The 20,492-nt window shown below is 48.3% G+C and overlaps 1 protein-coding gene across 2 annotated transcripts in view; it reads right to left on the bottom strand.

The window, feature by feature from the left end:
• Window positions 1-20,492, bottom strand: part of PDS5A (PDS5 cohesin associated factor A) — a 1,517,933-nt gene that overhangs the window by 500,053 nt on the left and 997,388 nt on the right. For both annotated transcript variants that reach the window (XM_086963962.1, XM_086963961.1), the window contains exon 25: window positions 5,941-6,145. In XM_086963962.1, coding sequence (XP_086820088.1) covers window positions 5,941-6,145 — 205 coding nt within the window. The remainder of the gene's footprint in view (window positions 1-5,940; window positions 6,146-20,492) is intronic.

The following is a 20,492-nucleotide window of genomic DNA, read 5'->3' as shown; positions in this document are numbered from 1 at the left end:
TTATCATGGAGTGATCGGAGATGCCTCTGGGCTTTATCTCCACTTCCTCAATGTTACGCAGTCCATTGTCTAGCATTAGGAAGTAGTCTATGCGGGGCAGACTGTTGTGTACTGTGGAGTGGAACGTGTATTGTCGCGTTGTAAGGTGCGATTGTCTCCACACATCTATTAACCCCATAGCCTCTAGGAAGCCGCTAAATCGGGAGGAGTTTGATGATTGCGGGTGCGTAGGGAATCTGTCTATCGTGATGTCTACTGTAGAGTTGAAATCTCCCCCCATAATGAGGTCTCCCTCTGGGAGGGTTAGGAGGAAGTCACCTAGTGCCGGAGGCGCCACCGAGTGGAGCGCTGGTGGTATATAGACTGATACTACGACCAGGAGTCTACCTTCCCACTGCCCCTGTACTGCTGCAAATCGCCCCTGGTCATCTACCTTAGTCTGCAGAACTATAAAGGGAGATGTTTTTCTTACCAGTATCCCCGTTCCCCTAGAGCCTGATGAAAATTCTGAATGTGTTATTTTGTAACTCCATCTGTCCATTGCCTTACACGCTGCTCCCGTGAGGTGTGTTTCTTGTATGAGCGCTAGTGTTGGGCCATTACGCTTCAAGGCCTGTAGTACCAGACCCCTTTTAATCTTATCCCCTAATGCTCGAACATTCCATGACACAATTTTTAGGGGGGCTTCTTGTGTCTTCCGTAGGGTATCAGCACAGTGATTAGGTTGCGAGTCTAGTGCCATGAGTGTGATGTGCTTGTTTGGGGGGGGTTTTGCTCCCTGTTCTCCCCTCCATGCCTGCCAGTTAGACAGATTCCGGACTTATTAATCCAGTCTTGAAACTTGTCATCAGAAAAAACACCTGCTTGTTTTGAATGGGTGGCCTTTGAGTTCCCGTGAGGAACTGCCACTTGAATGCTGCGCTGCCCTGCCTTCAATACCACCAATAATCACTAACAAACCTAACAAAATAACAACTTCCCCTCCCTGGTTCCTACCCATCCTCCCTGCCTAACGGACCTTCAACTGCCTGCCTGCCTCCCCAACTCAGCAGAGTGTTTTTTACCCACCCAAACCGTAGTACTTGCTTGTCCGGGGCGGAGGGTCCTCTGGGAGCACTAACCCGTCTTGCCCTCCAAGGCCCGCCTCAGTCCAGTGTCCATAGCCGGCACAACCGCAGTCCTGTGTAACTGTATGTTTTGCCAGGGTTCATTTAGATGTCTTTGTCGTCTCTAGCCTTCCCCTTCCGTTACTGGTTCTGTTGAGTGTCCTTGAACGAGACTTCTTGCTGCTTGACTTCCTGGACCGTTTCTCCCCCCCCCCCCACAACTGCGGTTATTTCTGCTCCAACGATTAGCGCCGCCCACTGTCTGCCATCCTTCGAGTCAGTCGTATGCCGCTTCGGGTGTCTCAAAGAACTATGTCCGGTCCTCAGCTACCACTCTGAGTCTTGCCGGAAAGAGCATGGAGTAAGGCAATTCATGTTCCCGTAATGCTTTCTTAACTTCCAGAAAACTGCGTCTACGTCTGGACACTGCTGCTGTGTAGTCCGGGAAGAAGGTGATCGTGGAGTTTTGGACTTTAATTGGCGGGGAGACTCTCGATGTTTGCAGTATTACGTCCCTGTCTCTGAAGTTGAATAGGCGAGAAATTATTGGTCGCGGGGGTGCCCCGGGTTTGGGACGGCCGCCGGGCACCCTATGGGCTCTCTCTACCGAAAAGAAGCTGGAGAGTCCCTTGGGTTATAGTCTGGTTTTGACTAAGTCTTCCACGTATAGGTCCATGGCTGTGCAACTTCATTCTCCGGAACACCAAGAGTTCGTATATTATTTCGTCTTGAGCGTCCTTCCTGGTCATCAAGCTTTTCTGATAGTAGTTTGTTCTCGGTCTCTAGGCGAGATACGGTGGTTTGCAAGTCTGATGTATCTGCCACTAGAGCTTTGATGACTATTTCAACTTCCTTAACCCTGTCCGCCATTTTGGGGAAGTCTGCCCACAATAGGGAGACGTCTGTAGAGATCGTGCCTACTGTGGTTTGGACACTCGACAGTGCCTTCATAATGTCCTCCAGCGTGACCTTCTTTGTCGTACCTTCATTGTCTGCTCCATTGCCTGAGGAGGTACGACCTTCCGTTAGAGGCGGTGAGTTTTTGTCATATGCGAATTTGTCCAACTTTGCCTGTGGAAATTGATGTTTCGGGCCTCTGCCCGCCATGGTGTTGGTTGAAAGTGTTGTGGAAGTAATGTTGTTTTCACTCCCAAGTATAAGGCCTCTGAGTTACTGCACACTGGTCCGCGTTTGCGTCTTAGCTGGACGTGTAGGTGGCTGTTGGCCTGGATCTCTCCCTATTCCAAACTATTAGAACTGCTACTGGTCCAAGTATGTATCAGGCCCTTGTCTCCTGATGCGGCTGTGCGTCTCGGACCCAGCTGGTACGCTCCGACAGTGTCCTTGTGCTAGTTATCCTTCTGCAGCGTTATGTCAACCGGTTTATTTCCTTTTGAGCGGGGGTGGGTCGCATTTGCATTCTGTCCCCTGCAATATAGCCACTTCTCGCAGTCGGCGCGTTTCTTGTGTCCCAGTGTCTCTGCAGTGCTCAATCCCGCCGATTGTGTAGGGCTGTACCCAGCAACTGGAGTTGGTCCTTCAAGCCTCCCCACTGTGCGCTGAGCCTCTCGTCGTTGCACTCTTGATTAGCTGCCGCCTCGTCCTCGTGTTCTAATCCACCCTCGCCACCTGCGGGTGTCGACCCGTTCTCTGCGTGCATCTGGAGTAGGGGGGTGCTAAATGTCTCTGCCTACGCACTGCGCCACGAGTTGCCCTCTGTATCTTGCCAAAAATTGTGAGGCTCAGCAGGAGGATAGGGGGAAGGTTCCGGCAAGCAGTCCTCGCCCCGTAATTGATTGCACTTGTCCCCAGTCTCAGCCCTTTAATCTGCCAAGTAGTTCGGCAGCTCTCGGGTGTCTCAATGCTGTTGTGCTTGGCTTATCTGTGGTAGCGCTTCCCCCGTATTCTTTCCCTTCTGGTGCTCAGTTTCACGCTGTCGTAGTCACAGCTGCGTCCGCTTCCGGATCTTTACGGGGCTTCCCGTCCGCTGTTTCACAGCTTCCTCCCGCCGTCACTTCTCCGCTGCACGCCGTTCCCCGCAGCACTCTATCTTCTTTTCCGGGCTGCCACCTACTTGAGGCCCCGGTCTGTGCAGTTGGAGTAGGCTGCTGCCAGTCGCTCGCTGGATCCACCACTTCCTGGCTTCGGTTTTGTATCGGAGTACCTCCGGTCGTTGCCGCTCGGTCCCGGACGTCGGTCCCAGCCTTTGGAGCACCGTACTATTACGGATTATGTATCAGATAGTTGGGAAGAGTTTTGCTACCCTCGGAGCCTCTCTACTAGGCAGCCATCTTGCTCGGCTGCTAGCCAGGTGAGTTTTTAAATGTTAATTCTCATATGACCTTTAGTCTAAGTTGAAGCCTGAAGCACTGAACAGAATTACATGAAATTTGGCAGAAAGGAAGATTTGGTTATGCAGATCAAGCTTTGTTCTTTGGTGTAAATCCATTTGGTAGTTGTTGGGAAATTTAAGAAAATAAAGTTAGTGATATCTGTGGCTGCGACAACTTCGCAAAAAATAACAAGCTTCTGCAGGGAAAAGCAGAGCTCCGATTGGCTGCCAACACTTCAAACAGGAGCTATTAGTAGCCATCATGAGACTGAGATAGCTGCCAACACTATAAGGGGTGGGGGCAGCGCTGCCTCCATCCCCTAATAAATAAAAGAGTGAAACAGCTGGATAGCTGAGAGCTTATTAGAAGCCATGCCCTCTTCCACCACCACTCTGAAAACACGCCTCCTGACGCACCACTGATTGGGGGATTTAGTCCCCTTTGTCGGTCCTTTGAGGTCAAGAACCCCTCCTGTTATAACCCGTAAGACCCAAACATTGGGATTGATGAGAGCTCATCTGAGGCCCGCCCCCTTTGTCCACCGCTCTGCAAACACACCTCCTGGTGCACTACTTGATGAGGGATGAAGTCCCCTTGGATGATGAGGGTCCTTGGGGGGCCAACAACCCCTCCTTTTACCTCCAGCAAGTCCCACAGAGTGGAACTGCTGAGAACTTATGGGAGACCTGCCCTCTTTCTCCAGTAGAAGTAGAATTTTGAAAAAATATAGAAATTCACTAAAAAACTAAAGGTTACATGAACATTATAGTTAGAAAATAGAATAAAAAACATTAGAAATTCACTGAAAAAAACAGAGGTTACAGTGACGTTATAGTTAGGCTGACATTTCACTAATACAAAACGCTGCATGGCTCTCTGTGCACCCAACCTAATTTTTTAGAACATGTCCCCGAGACCCAGCCAACTCTGGGCCCTATTCAAAATAAGCGCGGGAGCCAGTGCTTTTTAATTTTTTTTGCTGGAGACGTGGACACGCCGAGAATAACTGTGCAAAAACAGCCTTTTTGCCCCGGCAAGGCAACTCTGGGAATCCAGGACCAGAGCTAAGGGGTCAAGGAATTCCTAACCTGCCTGCCCCCCTTTAAAAAATGTTTTACGTTTTTTCTGGGGCTGAAGCAGAGTCCCAAGATGGCTGCCAACACAACCTGGTTGAAGTGCTGGCAGACAATCAGATCTCAGTACGAGACTGGGAGGATTCGTTGAGCCTTCATGTTCCTAGATATACAAATTTGTCTTTTAATAACTCTAAAACTACAGAACGGATTTACATCAAATAACCAAAAAAACTCTTTCTAACTTTCTACCAAATTTGGTGTCATTCCATCCAGCAGAACGGGCTGTAGTGGTCTTCAAAATTCCTATGAGAATTAGCGTAGGAAAAGCACCCCATCGACCCCTTTCTCTGCCCCTGCATGATGGATCGTCCCAAGACTTAATATGCACAAGACCCAACTTGACACTTTTTTAAAAAACATTTTGTGAAGATTCAAACAACACTAAAAATGTAGGCAAGTCAAACAACGCTTTTCCTACCTATGGAAACATGGTCCTAACTAACTACATACTGGTGACCTGAAGGAAGGTTTTGAAGGCGGAAGCAACTTGTGGAGAAGCATCTCCAAACATGGAAGAGGTTCATCAGACAATAGAGACTACTTGGAAAGTACCCTGAACAGTTTCTTGCTTGCATGCAGTCACTCACTTGAAGATAGAACAAGAATAATTCCTGGAATTGGATGATCTAAAACTCGTTCTTGGAATCATAGTAGTGCAGTTTTATGGGGTCAGAAGTGCTAGTCAGCCCATGAATGGGAAGTAAAAATACAACCACCTCCATCAGTGGTATAAAAGCTAGTGAGATATTGCTTTCCTTGCAGAAATTCATTCAACAAACTGAAGTCAGGTCCCATGTAAAACATACTACAACCCATGAGTATCCTCCAGTGATATCAAATGCTTGCACAGATGGAAGGATAATGTAAAAAGACAGATATGGGAGAAAACCGCACTAAAAAGATTTAAGATGGGAAAATCATCTTTCATAAAAGCAAAAGGAAATGATGTTATGGAGAAAGAAGAAAATGTGCACAGCCAATTTATTACTCCTAGAGAAAAGGCCCTTCCCCAGGGCAGATTGAATTCACTCTGCTCCTACCTATCAGTAGGTTGTGATTATTGCAAGTTGGTCCTTACCGTGTCATATGTTTGGAAATAGGTCTAGCATTACACTTAAGTTCTGTTTGAAAACAAAGCATAAAGTCAACAAAAAAAGAAATCACAAAAATCAAGAACTCGTTCTTGTGGTTTGACTACCACCGATTCCCTGTCCCAAGCACTATTTGCAAGCAGTTATCCTACACGCCTCAATATTCAAAATAACACTTTTGTTTCATACTTCAACATCTGTGCAGATTTTTATTTGGCAAATTGCTTTATTTAGCAAATTCTTTACAGTAATATTTTAAGATACAGGTACTAACCATTAGCCATGGGATTCTGTTTAATGTACTCTCTTCGCACATTAATGTTCTTCAGCAAACATTGCCGGGCATGCGCCCTCCTTTCTTTCACTGGGTCTTTGGCACACAAGGCAAATATTGCCATATATTCCAATGGAAGAAGTAACTTCACTAGGGCTTTATGTAGCTTCTGTGCAAAGATCTGTCTCACTTGGTAGCACTCGTCCTGTAGTAGAAAACAAAATATGTTAGATACATACAAAATTATCTTCTTTAATTCAGTTAGCTCACTCTGCTTCACAACCTGTTGAGCAAGTTACTTAATTTAGGTAACGCCTTATCTGGTACAGAGAGTATCTATCTGTAGATTCCTTAGCCTAGAATCCACCCCAGGCGTCAGACTGCATCCGGAAATTTTTTCAGCAGTACCTCTGCGTTTCGGTAAAGGTTGAAGAGAAACACTGCAGCGGCAGAGTCTCACGAATGGGACATCAACGGAGTCCATAAAAGCCCTACCCAGATGCGCTGACATCACTTTCTTTCGTGACTATTTACGCACCAACAACATAGCACCACTTAGAGAAATAGTCTTTGCAGTGAGTCAAAAAGGGAAAATTCTTATATCAACAAATACAGATTGAAAGAACTGTAGAAGAATGAAAAAAGGGGATCCTGGAGACAACAGGCCCCCTCAGTTCCCAGAGCGGGGAGGATGGGTGGATCGATGAGGAATCTGCAGCTGGATCGTGTTCCTACCAGATAAGGCATTACTGACATTAAGTAACCTGCTCATCTGATAGAGACATCTAGCTGCAGATACTTGCCTCAGAAACAAATGCCTAAGCAATATCATCCCTGGAGGAGAGGCTGCGAACTGGCCTCATCAAAGATCCCATAATAGGAGAAGCCAGTCCGAAAGATAGAAGGGGCCAGACTATCCAAAACAAGCATTGGCATAGCCAATAGGTCTCGCCTTTGGGACCCTGTAAGAAAAGAAAAGAAAAAAAATGAAGCATAAGACTTCAGTTTACATTTACTTCGTATTGAGGATGCAGTAAATGTAAACGTGTAGTCTTACACTTCAGTTTTTTTGAATGGCAGCAACTGCCCTCTGCATGGAATAACGGCAGACAGCCACCTGCATGGGACAATGGTAGAGACCGCCCTCAGCATGGGACAATGGCAGCGACAGCCCTCTGCATGGGACAACGGCAGACAGCCACCTGCATGGGAGTTTGAGTAGGGATTTGTAGAGCGCATAGCTACCCTCTGGCATCCCAGCGCTAACAAGACCTAGTATTCCAGAGGGGATGAGGGGCGGAAAGGAAGACTGGATTTAAGGGAAGAGCCAGGTTTTTAATTGTTTCCGAAAGGAGAGGAGGTTATGTTCTCTCCTCATGGCAAGCGGGAGGGTGTTCCATAGTTTTGGCGCATTGTAGGCAAACAAGCAGCCGCCGGATCTTGACTTTTTTATTCTTGGGATGCTAGCAAGGGCAAGTGAGTCAGATCTTAGGTTTTTGGTGGACTGGTGGGGTTTCATCAGGGGTCTGAGGATTGGGGGGCCTTTGTTGTGCATGATCTTGTGGGAGATGCACAACGATTTGAAGGTGATTCGCTCCTTCACTGGGACAATGGTAGAGACCGCCCTCAGCATGGGACAATGGCAGCGACAACCCCCTGCATGAGACAACGGCAGCGACAACCCCCTGCATGGGACAACGGCAGAGACAGTCCTATGCATGGGACAACAGCAGAGACGGCCCCCTGCATGGGACAACAGCAGAGACGGCCCCCTGCATGGGACAACGGCAGAGACGACCCCCTGCATGGGACAACGGCAGAGACGACCCCCTGCATGGGACAACGGCAGAGACGACCCCCTGCATGGGACAACGGCAGAGACGACCCCCTGCATGGGACAACGGCAGAGACAGCCCCCTGCATGGGACAACGGCAGAGACAGCCCCCTGCATGGGACAATGCAGAGACATATACATGGGACAATGGCAAAGACATCCCCTTGCATAGGGCAATGGCAGATACAGCCCTTTGCATGGGACAACAGTAGAGACAGCCATTTGCAAGGAACAATGGCAGACACAGCCATTTGTAAGGGACAATGGCAGAGACAGCCCTATGCGTGGAAAAGAGGCAGAGACAGGCCCCCATAAGGGAAATCAGCAGAGAGTGCCCACTGATGCAACAACAGAGACCACCAAGACAGTCGGAGGAGCGCTCCTGGACACTCAGCCATTGAGGTGGGCAAGCAGTGACAAAAATAGCCCCGGCCGGGGGGCATTCACAGAGACAATCCACTGCAGGGGACAGCAGCAAAGAGCGCGCTCTGCAGGGGACAGCATGAGAAAACACTTTAATCACTCCCCAGGACAGCCTGCCTTTGAGAGAGACATGCAGCAGCAGGGAGTGCTTCAGAAGCTCCCCAGGTGACTGCTTTCGTTGAGACCACGCCGCGGCAGTGAGACGGCCCTCTGCATGGGAGAACGACAGAGACAGCCCTCTGTACAGGATCATGACAGAGACAGCCCTATGTGTGGGATAATGGCAGTAACAGGACCCCATAAGGGAAATCAGCAGAAACTGCCCATTGGGTAGGGGTGGAGGCAGAGCGGGAGTTGTTGGTTTGGCCTCTGCCTTTGTTGTTGTTACCCCTGTAACCCCCTCTTTGGTAGCCCCTAGTGAATGTGGATTGGCTAGGGGTCTTGTAAGAAGTGGAGGGGCTTTCGGAGGAGTAGCCTCTTGTGTTGCATCTATATGATGAGCGACGAAAAGAACGTCTGGGAGTTTGCTGCTTCAAGGCTCCCATAGATTTTGCTGTGTCTGTGTATTTTTTCATTTTTTCTAAAGACACATCAACATTTGGGCCAAATAAATGTGTCTCATCAAATGGCTGATTAAGGATGGAATTGTGTACCTCAGGTTTAAAACCTGAAATACTTAGCCAGGCATGTCTACGCAGAAGGGTACTGGTATTGATTGCCTTTGAGGCAGTATCTGCAGCAACTAGGGCACAACAAATGGAAGTATTAGTAATATTTTTACCTTCTTGTATGAGTTCATTGGCCCTATTTTTATATTGGTCTGGTAGATGCTGCATTATGGACTCCAGTTCATCATAATGTGCCCTGTCATATCTTGCCAATAACGCTAGGGTATAGGCAATGCGCCAAATGTTAGCTGCCTGTGACGCTGTTCGTTTACCGTAGGCGTCAAGGAGCTTAGATTCTTTATCTGGTGGTGAGGCCTCACCTGATGTTTGTGAATTAGCACGTTTACGTGCATTAGACACTGCTAAAGAATCTAGTGGTGCTGGACCTCTAATGTAAACTGGATCTGTAGGGGCAGCTTTGTATTTTTTCTCAATGCGAGGGTTAAGGACCCGAGCCCTGACAGGATCTTTAAAAACCTCTGTTGCATGCTTGATGACACTTTTAATCATTTTCAAAATGGCAGTAGACCTTTGTGTGTTATCAAAAGTGTCTAATAGGAAATCTTCCTCCACAGTATCGGTGTGCAAGTCAACCCCATGATACTGGGCAGCTCTCTGGACAAGTAGGTTAACACCTATAGTATCCTCTGGTGGGGAAGGTCTGGAAGGATATACATTGTCTTGTGGGAGGTAAGGCACATCAGGGGTGTTATAATCATCCCATGGATTAGGTGACCGAGGAGGACTATTGGTCCCTGCTGGGTCATGTGCACCCCCACCTGTGTCATCAGAGTCTGTATTTACATAATCACCTGGATTAGTGCATGGTGTAGGTGAATGATGTGGTGGAGTAGGTGTAGGAGGAGGTACAGTATGGGGAGGTGGTAAAGAAGGTACCCTTAATGGAGAGGTTGCAATGTCGCTCTTCTTTGGAGGAGGTGCAGATTTATTAAATCGAATAAATATTTGGCCTGAGGAAAACAATGTGCTTTCAAAATTCCAGGCAGATTTTAGAATAAAACTTAGCACAACGGACCAGGTCTTTAGGTTTACATGTTTGGGATGGAAATATGTAAAATTAAGAAAGGGGCACCTCTACGTTGCCTTTGTAGACTTGAAAGCTGCGTTCGATCTTATCCCACGTGTTTTATTATGGGACACATTGAGACACCAAGGGTTGCCTGGCGACTTACTTGAGCAGATAATAAGGTTACACGAAGACAACTACGCAAAAGTAAGGTGGGATCTGAGGGGCTAACTCACTGAAGCAATCCCTATAAAAAAAGCTGTACGCCAAAGATGCTTACTGGCACCAACACTACCCTCACTGTATGTAAATGACATCCCCAATTTTTTGAACGGCTGCAAGATTGGGGGGTGAGCTGGTGCCAAATATATGGCCATAAAGCCTCATACATTTTTTAGAAAAAATATAGCTTTAATAGCCAAATGTTGTAGTATGTGCAGAGTTTTAGCTGTTTGGTATATATTTGGACATAAAGCTATCCTGGAAGTCACAAATGGAAAAAAAGCAAGATAGCTTTGCTCCAGAACTCTTTACCCATAATTAAAAAGCATAGGAACAGTATTTCCAAAGCAGTTTCCCCAGCCCTGGAGGTGTTTAAGTAGAAAGCTCAATCAGCAGCACTGTATGAGGCCGAAATATGGGGTTCTCACTGCAAAAATAATTTTGATGCGGGGGAGAAAACATTTTATAGAATGCAAGTCTCCCCGTAAGAGCACCATTAATTCCAATTGCTCTGGAATTGAATGTGAAACGAACTGACCACTATGCACTCTTAAGACAACTTACATTTTGGGTAAGACTATGGTCAACCCCAGAATTATTGCATTACAAGGCTAGCCTAGAGGAGATTATGGAGTTGGATCAGAATAGATGCATTTTGTGGCTTAGACATGTTTTCTTGTGGTTCAGAAAGTTGGGTCTGTCCCAGTTTTGGGACGACCCAACCTCACTGTCTTTGGCCTCTAAGGAACTGCTAAAATCCACCTTTTGGGCCCACATCCAAATTAGTGTGCTATATGGATCATCTAACAGGCAGCTAACGACCTGGTTCCTCTTGTTTAAGGACGTAGCAATTTTTGAGGTGTGTCCTCAATTTGCAAAAACCTTATATATGAAATTTAGATATGGTGTATTGAATATAAATGCAATCATATCATGTTGGGCCATTAATCATGATGGAACTGATAATGATTTGTGCACTTTATGCCCAGACAAAGTTAAAGAAAATGATTTGCATGTTTTATTCTTTTTCCTGCATATGTTAAGCCTAGGAAAAAATGGATCAAACCCATTTGTATAAATCTAGGAATAAGATCTTGTAAAGCGGCAGAAAGAATATTAAAGACTGACACAGCATAAGTAATTGTTTTTAGCATATGTACATTTTTACAAGCTGTAAGTTTAGGGGCCAAAACTAAATGACACCCTTGAGGGAATAGGGGTTAGAGGATTAGCTTTGGATTGGCTTAGTAATTTCTTAACAGAGCGATCTTATCAGGTCTTCTCCAAAAATAACATCTCCAAGACTATGACCTACCCTTATGGAGTTCCACAAGGGTCAATCCTCAGCCCACTATTATTCAATATTTACATCTCCCCTCTAGCGAGTATTGCAGAAAAATTTGGCCTTACTATTTTTTCATATGCAGACGATACTCAATTAGTATTCTCCTTATCAACTACTGATAACAGCAACATCTCCTCCCTACGTTCCCGTCTACAGAACATAGCGAAGTGGATGCACTCCAAAAAGTTAAAATTAAATGGTGACAAAATGAAACTATTAATCTTTGGAGAACAAAAAGAGCTTTGGGGACAAACACACTGGCCCACAGAAATGGGTCCCCCGCCAATAGCAGTTCCCTCGGCTAGAAATTTAGGAAAACTGATTGATGACAAATTGACTATGCGTGATCACGTAGCTAAAACAGCGTCAGTCTGCTTCGCCATTCTAAAATGGCTAAGGAAAATCCTATGGCAACTTCCTGTAGGCGCACAAAGAACTGTAGTGTGTGAGAAGTTGGCCTGATATGTGGTGTTTCCAATTCTGGAACCACCTTGTATCAGTCCAAACAATCCCTTATGGTGTCTGGTTGTAAGTCAACCTTGTTAGACAAGCTATCCTAGGGGTAGCATGGACTAAGCAGCCTTAACGGCTTAACTTAAGAGGTCGTGTTAAGCGAGCTGTTTTACCACATACAATCCTGTAATACCAAATGAAAGGACACCACACAAGTATATATTATAGAAATATACGTGTTTATTTCTAAATTAATCCCCAGTACTCTTTATGAGCAAAGGGGCACAAGCGTTAAATCAAAAGCACAGTATAACATATAAAGTTGCACAATTATGGATGAGGGCGGGTGGCCACTCAAACCATATATTAAAAAAGTGGTATAAGAGATACCAATCGAACAGTGGTTAGGCCTAGGGCCTAGAGAATCGCTGGGAGCAGTCAGGACTAGCAATGCTGAAGTCGGGAGAAGCCCGCGGGATTCGGGTGCAGCACGTAAAGTGCGGCTTGCACCAATGCAATGTCAATGGTGCGTAAAAGTTACACAGTTTGTTTAAAGATACTTCGGTTGAACCTAGAGGAACAAAACTTAAGACACAGACCCTAGAGGTGTGTACCAATGTGGGCACACCGGCGTTGCAATGTTACCTCACCCACAGGAAGTGGGTTGCTCAGGGTCGAAGTGGCGTCGGGTTTTGACACGCAGGTTCTTGGTGCTTGGAGCTGAAGATGCTGCAGGAGATGGGAAGCAGAAGTGTCCGGTGTGATCCAAGGGTGGATCGAAGTCGAGATGAATCTGAAAGCAGAAGGGACAGAGTCTGGGTCACTCAGCAGTGACCAGGGTGGAACCAGGATGGAACCAGGCAATGTCGGGCGCAATCAGATGGTTGTCGAGGAGCTTCTCTCCGCTGTCACGTGGGCTCTGGGGCATCTGCGAAGTCCAGGAGCAGGTCACGATCTGTCCCACGCAGGCTCTCGCCATCAGCACCGTCGGCTTTGAGATTGGAGCAAACAGCACTTGGCAAAAGCAATCCACGCGGAACCGGGAGATTGCTTCTCACTCAGACCAGGAGGGTCAGAGAGGGGGCTCCTTTTCACAGGAGCTGGTGCAAATCTGGAGCAACCAGAAAAGCAAGTCGGTTTAAGGTTTTCGTCGGCACAGGGGCCACAAGCCAGCTGGCAAGTGACCGGGCCAACCCGTCGAGCCAACACAAGCAGAAGGGCCCCCGCAGCACTCGTCGAGTGTGGAGGGGGTAGCTTTGGTGCAAGTGTAGCTCAGGGATGGGGCTTCTCAAACCCCGGTGTACAGCTTCGAGGGTCACTCGTGGGCTGCACGGTCAGTGTCTCGTGGCCTTTTCAAGATGGCGTGCCCCATGCTTCCGGTCGCCTCCACTGGTCTCAGCTCTGCAGGGACTGTGGATCGGGCTGGAGGAAGGCAGGCAAGCTTGATCTCGTCTATCTCTGTCGCTCGAGTTCCGGCGGGAACTGCAACAAAGCAAGGGTCGAGGTGCTGGACGGTACTTGTTTGCACAGGGTGGTCACTCCTTGACCACAAGGGAGATTCTTCAGTCTTCTACGTGTAGGATGTCAAAGGGTCCAGAGATCGTTTCTTATGTTTCTTCAGGATAATTTGAGTTGCATTGGCACTGCTCCCACTCTTATTCAAATCTGGTGGGCTGGACATCCTGCTAGGTCCCCTCCTATGGGTGGGACCCAGGAAGGGGGTGGATACACCCCTTTCCTTTGATCCAGGCCGCGCTGGGACTGGGGCTGGTGTGCCCCAGAACCGGTTTGGCCGGATTATGCAAGGGGCAGCCTTGTGCTCCCCAGGCAGTGTCTGGTTTCTTTGAAACCTCCCTGCTACAATCCACTATCTCCTGTCTGGGGTGGTGTAACACCGCCCTGCGACAGGAAACCCTTTGTACAGGCCACCATTTGCTGAGTTTCGGTCAGCAGCAGGGGGCCAGACCCGTGTCTGTGGCAGAGGCATCCATTTTGTGGATCTGAGGCTCTTTTAAAATCAACCGCGTTTCAGCAAAGTAACATGTCTTCTCCATCTAGAAGGGTGGAATGCTACCCCCGTCGCCAGAACCCCCGTCGCCAGAACTGGCGAAGGGGTAGTATTCCAATTCGTATGACACCTTACACGACATGTTTTGATAAAGCCAAACCAAAGTTGCTATATAACCGCGAGGATTATAAGGCACTTAATAGTATATGGTATGGCCTTATCCCGGATCAGCTTAGGGAGTTGTTCCCAACAGCTGCAGACAGGCTCAGCTCATGCCAGAGCTCCATCTCACATTAAACCACGCACTCTACCTCCAGGATTGATAAGGCCTTCCATAGGAGTGACTCACAGGTTTATATGTGTCCAGATATAGGTTTAGATATAGGTATACTATATCTAAGCAAGGGGTGATTACACCCACTTGCCCCAGCTGAGTGATCAGCCAGTTGTGTCAATTTTGGATAGCCAGCCAGGGGTGGCAAAAGATATGCTGCAGCCCCTGGTAGGCCTTGGGTGGCACCTATGCCCTGGGCACCTATAGTGCATTATACAGGGGCTGATAAGGTGACCCAAGCCAATTTAGTTATGCACCTAGGGTACATGGAATCCATTTTACAGAAAGAGCAGATAGCCTGGGGCCCTGATTAGCAGGGAACCAGGCCAACTAAGTCGAAACCCAGCTAAACACAGGCAAAAAATCTGGGGTAACCATAGTCAGGTAGCCACCTTCCTACATAGTGCAGGCCTTGATTGGCTCAATGCTGGATTATGGGAAGATTCTTCTCCTTGGTACCAATAAAGAGATCATACGACGACTACAGGTCGTCCAAAATGCGACAGCAAGGATACTTTTGAATCTACTAAGAAGGCCGCATGTCTCTGAACATTTACGCAATTTACATTGGCTCAAAGTGGCCAACAGAACCAAGTTCAAAGCGTTATGTTATAAGTTTAAGATAAACACTGGAGTAGCACCAGCGTACCTGTGTAAGTTGGTCCAAAAATACATCCCTACCCGTAATCTCAGATCAACCCATTTGGCGAAATTTGTTGTTCCGGGATTTAAACGAGCACGAATGGGCGGACGCTCCTTCGGATATTTGGCACCAGCTTTATGGAATTCGATTCCACAAAAATTACGACTGGAACCTAACAATTTAACATTTCGAAAAAGTATCAAGGCATGGCTCTTCGACCAAAACTAAGATTCATAGTCTACTCCCCCTGGTATTGACTCGATCCAAGGCGCCGGAAAACCCTCTGGGTAGCTGTTGCGCCATACAAATGGAATAAATAAATAAATAATAAAAATAAATAAAGCAGGACTGAAGTTATAGTGAACCTGATTAAGCATTCTAGAGAAACGTCTAATGAATTTAGTCTGTGTATGTTGAAGGGAAAACGGAAGCTCTTATTGTACAACTTATCAATGAGAAATTATTATTAACTGTTTTCATATTTTTTTTAGTATGGAAGCACAAACAAATGGACAATGAAATAAGGTTTTTAATCTCGAGTTATCCTCATTTTTAATTTTGTTATGCCTATTTTAACATTTCAAAATGTATTTATGTTCTTAGTTATAGGGTGATAGGACATATACAAGCCCTTTCCTTTACATTTATTTATTCATAATTAGTTGTAATGGTATTGCTGCACTATTTGTACTTGGAATTGCACGTGTTTACATGCATCTTTTATGGTTTAAAGGAACCGAAATAAAGATTTTTTTAATTTGATTTATTAAATCAGAAAGATATTTAAGTGGGGGGGATCAAGGAATCTTCGGAAAGATCGGTCACTTTCATAACTGGGGTAAGTATTATTCATCCTTTTCAGAATGTTAAAGGGAATACTGTGAAGAACGTGAAACTATGCAATATATTCAATGCTGAAAATAAGCGTTCTTCTATGAACAAAAATAAACATCACATTTTAAGTGTGGAGTGGACCCATCTAGATGCTGAGATTCAGAGGTAATAATAAACCTGGATTTGTTTCAGATTAATGCAACAGTGAAGCAAATAAACAACCATGATGTTGGAACCATTTTTGGTGCCTGTAAAATAAGTAAAAGAACAAGTTACTTACCTTCGGAAACGCTTTTTCTGGCGGATAGAGTATCTGCCTGTGGATTCCTCACCTTATGAATTACTCCATGCGCAGTATTCCACAAAAACCTTTCTGCTCAGCTCTCCCATGTCCACGAGGACGTCACAATGGTATGGCTCCGCAAGCAACTCCCTGTGACGTCATCCGAGCTATAAGAAGACCTCGTCGGCGTGCTGATCTTAGTACCACCCATTTTTTCCTGTGCCTTCGAGGTGACTGTGTGAACGAACAACATTTTCACAGGTATATAAAACACACAAAAATAGGAAATTTGTCTTCCTAGACATTTCCCTTTGTAAAACATAACATGATTCCAACAACATAAAAACACAATGATTACTTTTTCGGTAAAAGCAGACAGGCAACGAGGATGCAGGCATGTCAGTGAGGAATCCACAGGCAGATACTGTATCCACCTGAAAGAGAGTTACAAAAGGTAAGTAATTTGTTCTTCGGATGGATACTTCTGCCTGTGTATTCCTCACCTTAAGATTTGCATCCCCAAGCAGTCCCACTCCTGGGAGAGGATGCCTGCCTATGTATACCACAAAATCCTGAAGCACAGAACGTATAAAAGGGCCATCCCTCCTCACTTGCGAATACAAGCAACAGTGCTTCGCAAAAGTGTGGAGGGAGGCCCAAGTTGCTGCCTTGCAGATGCCTACCACAGGGACACCTCTAGCTAAAGTCGAGAAGAAAACTTAACTCTGGCAGAATGAGCTTGAATACCTTCAGGGGGCTCATTCTTGACCAAAGCGTAGCAGATCTTGATGCACAAGTTACTACTTGTGCAACGATATATCTGTAAGAGACATTAGTTAGTGATAGATTCCTTACCTTAGAATATCCCCAGGCGTCAGACTGGATCCGGAAACTTTTGCGTAGGTAGGCGTCGTCTGCGGCTCCCCGTCCGTCGTCGGCGCTGTGATGACGTCGTCGGAGTACTTAGACGCCACCTCCGCGTGCTGACGTCAGTTCTTAGACACAGCTTTTCCGCGCAAGAAACGCAGAGCTATGCCAAAAACCAACACTAGTGCCAGAAACTAGGGCCCTGAAAGGGGATGACCTTAACCCTAGATATCGGTTCGCATAACGGGGAGGATGGGTGGGTCGGTAAGGAATCTATCACTAACTAATATCTTTTACAGATATATCGTTACACAAGTAGTAACTTGTGCATCTGAAAGAGACAAGTTAGTGATAGATTCCTTACCTTAGAATAGATACCCCAGCAATACCAACCCCGTGGTGGTGGGTTTGCGAACCAATAATCACACCAGAAAGTCCTGGAGGACGGAACAGCCAAAGTAGCCATCCCTCCGGACTTGACTGTCCAGGCAATAAGGTCGGTGGAGCGTGTGCAACGAGGACCACGTAGCCGCCTGGCAAATGTCCTGCAAGGGCACACCTCGGCCCAAGGCAGTTGTAGTCGCTGTGGCTCGAGTGGAATGAGCCCTCAGCCCCACAGGGGGTTCCTTCTTAGCCAATGAGTAACACTCCTGGATGCACAAGATGATCCACCGCGAGATGGTCCGCTTGTGCACCGCTTTCCCTTTCTTAGCGCCCACGTACCCAACAAAGAGTTGGTCATCCACCCGGAACTGTTGTGTGCGATTCAAACAAAATGAGAGCGCACGTTTTGGGTCCAGAGGGTGGAGCCTCTCTTCCTCTCTCGGGGGATGCGGAGGCGGAAAGAAAGTGGGCAAGGTGATAGATTGCCTAATGTGGAAGGCCGTGACTACCTTGGGTAGGAAGGAGGGCCTTGTCCGTAACACAACCTTGTCCGGATGGACTGAAAGGAAAGGAGGCTTACAAGATAGAGCTGGAGCTCACTCACTCTCCTGGCAGAGGTGAAGGCTACCAGGAAGGCAGTCTTCAAGGAGAGAAGGCGAAGAGGACAGTTGTGAAGTGGCTCAAAGGGAGCACACCAGAAATGTAAGAACCAGGTTCAAGTCCCACTGAGGCATCACAAAGGGAACAGGAGGGAACGTGTGTGTGATGCCCTACAGGAATCGATTAACAATAGGGCACTTGAACAAAGAAGGTTGATCAGGCAGCCACTGAAAGGCTGAAATAGCCGAAAGATAGCCCTTGATAGTGCCCAGAGCAGAGCCCTGCTGGGCAAGAGAAAGAAGGAAGAGGAGAACCTCAGAAAGAGGGGCATTAAGGTGATCCACAGCCTTTGCTGTACACCATGCCACAAATCTGTTCCACCTGCAGGCATATACCGACTTTGTGGAGGGACGCCTGGCTGCCAGAATGATGTTACAGACTTCAGGAGGCAAGTCAAATGTCCTCAACTGTCGCCGCTCAATCTCCAAGCATGGCGGTGGAGACTGGGCAGGTTCGGGTGGAGGACCATCCCCTGCTGCTGCGACAGAAGGTCCTCCTGAAGAGGCAGACGAACCAGGGGATCGACTGACATACTGAGTAGCTCGGGATACCAATACCTTCGTGCCAAGTCCGGAGCCACAAGGATGACTTGTGCCAAGTCGCACTTGTTCTTCTTAAGCACTCTGGGCAGAAGTGGTATAGGCGGAAAGGCGTACAAAAGACCGCAACTCCACTCGTGACGAAAAGCGTCTCCGAGCGAGTGCCGCCTTGAAAATTCCAACGCGCAGAACTGATGACATTGCGCGTTCTCTTCGGTGGCGAATAGATCTAACCAAGGCTCTCCCCATCGCAGAAAGAGGCCTTGCGCCACGTCCGAGTTCAGACGCCATTCGTGATCCATCGAGCACCAACGGCTGAGTTCGTCCGCCCTGGGGTTCAGAGAACCGGCCAGGTGTTGAACCACCAGAGTCACGCCCTGATGTTCCAGCCATTGCCAGAGACGCAGAGCGTCCTGGCAAAGGGTCCACGACCCCACTCCGCCTTGTTTGTTGCAGTACCACATGGGGGTAGTGTTGTCGGTGAACACCTGCACTGCACTCCCTCGGACAGACGGGAGGAATGCTTTCAGTGCCAGACGAATCGCCCGCAGCTCCAACAGGTTGATATGGAGCCGGGACTCCGCCGGAGACCAGAGGCCTCTGATCTCCGCCTCTCCCAAGTGGCCTCCCCAGCCCTGGAGGGACGCGTCCGTCCGTCACAACTACGTGCTCCGGTTGGGGAAGGGAGAGGGATCTGCCGTTGACCCAATCGCGGTCCGTGAGCCACCACTGCAGCTGTCTCGCAGTGCCCTCCGAGATCAGGACATGGTCGGACAGGTTGCCCCGGTGCTGGGCCCACTGAAACTTCAGGTCCCACTGAAACTTCAGGTCCCACTGCAGAGCCTGCATCCGCCACCGTGCGTGATGCACCAGAAGGATGCAGGAGGCCATCAGCCCCAGAAGCCGCAGCGTCAACCTGACCGAAACCCGGGATAACGGCCGAAAGACCGGAATCAGAGCCTGTATATCCCGGACCCGCTGTTCGGGCGGGTAAACCCGAAACTGCGCCGAGTCGAGAACCGCTCCGATGAAAAGGAGCTTCTGAGAGGGGCACAGGTGTGACTTCGGCACATTGATGGAAAATCTCAGCTGGTGCAGGAGATCCGCCGTAGTCTGGAGGTGGCTGACGACTGTCTGGGGCGAGCCCGCCTTCAACAACCAGTCGTCGAGGTAAGGGAAGACTGGCACCCCTAACCAGCGCAGATGAGCTGCGACCACCGCCATCACCTTCGTGAACACCTGTGGCGCACTGGTAAGGCCGAAGGGGAGCACAGTAAACTGAAAGTGCTCGAGGCCTACCGTGAACCGCAGGCAACGCCGGTGGGCCGGCAGGACGGGGATATGGAAGTATGCGTCCTGTAAGTCCAACGCTACCATCCAGTCTCCTGGGTCTAGGGCAGCCAAGACCTGAGCCAGTGTCAGCATTTTGAACTTCTCCTTCCGGAGGAAGCCGTTGACGTTCCTCAGATCCAAGATAGGGCGTAGGCCCCCTTTGCCCTTCTTGGGTACCAGGAAGTAGTGGGAGTAGCAACCACGACCTACTTCTGGCCCAGGAACGCGCTCGATAGCCCCCTTGGCCAAGAGGGCCGAAACTTCCTCCTGCAGGAGCCGCAAATGATCCCCCGATACACGGTGGTGTTGCGGTGGCATGGCTTGAGGGGTCGTCTCGAAGGGGAGGGAGTAGCCCCTTCGGACGATCTGCAGCACCCACCTGTCCGAAGTGACTGAGCGCCAGTGGGAGAGGTGATGGCAGACCCTGCCTCCCACTGGCGTCACGTGGGCCGAAAAGCACGGACTAGGAGGGTTTAGAGGCGGATGCTGCATGGGCAGGTGTGGACTGGCTCCGCTTGTTCCCCCGACCGCCTCCACGGCGGTTTCCACGGGCTCCGCCGCGCTGGACGACAGTTTGCGGCGAGTGGCTGGCGGCACGTGTGGGGACGCCCCTTCCTTGGCCACGAAAGGAGCGAAAGGCACCCATTTGCTGGTGCGGGGCCGAGAGGCCCAAGGACTTGGCCGTAGCCCTGGAG

Source organism: Lissotriton vulgaris, chromosome 3_2 (assembly GCF_964263255.1).
Source record: "Lissotriton vulgaris chromosome 3_2, aLisVul1.2, whole genome shotgun sequence".
Taxonomy (NCBI): domain Eukaryota; kingdom Metazoa; phylum Chordata; class Amphibia; order Caudata; family Salamandridae; genus Lissotriton; species Lissotriton vulgaris.
Note: the sequence above shows the minus strand (reverse complement) of the source record. Positions and strands in the feature narration are given on the sequence as shown.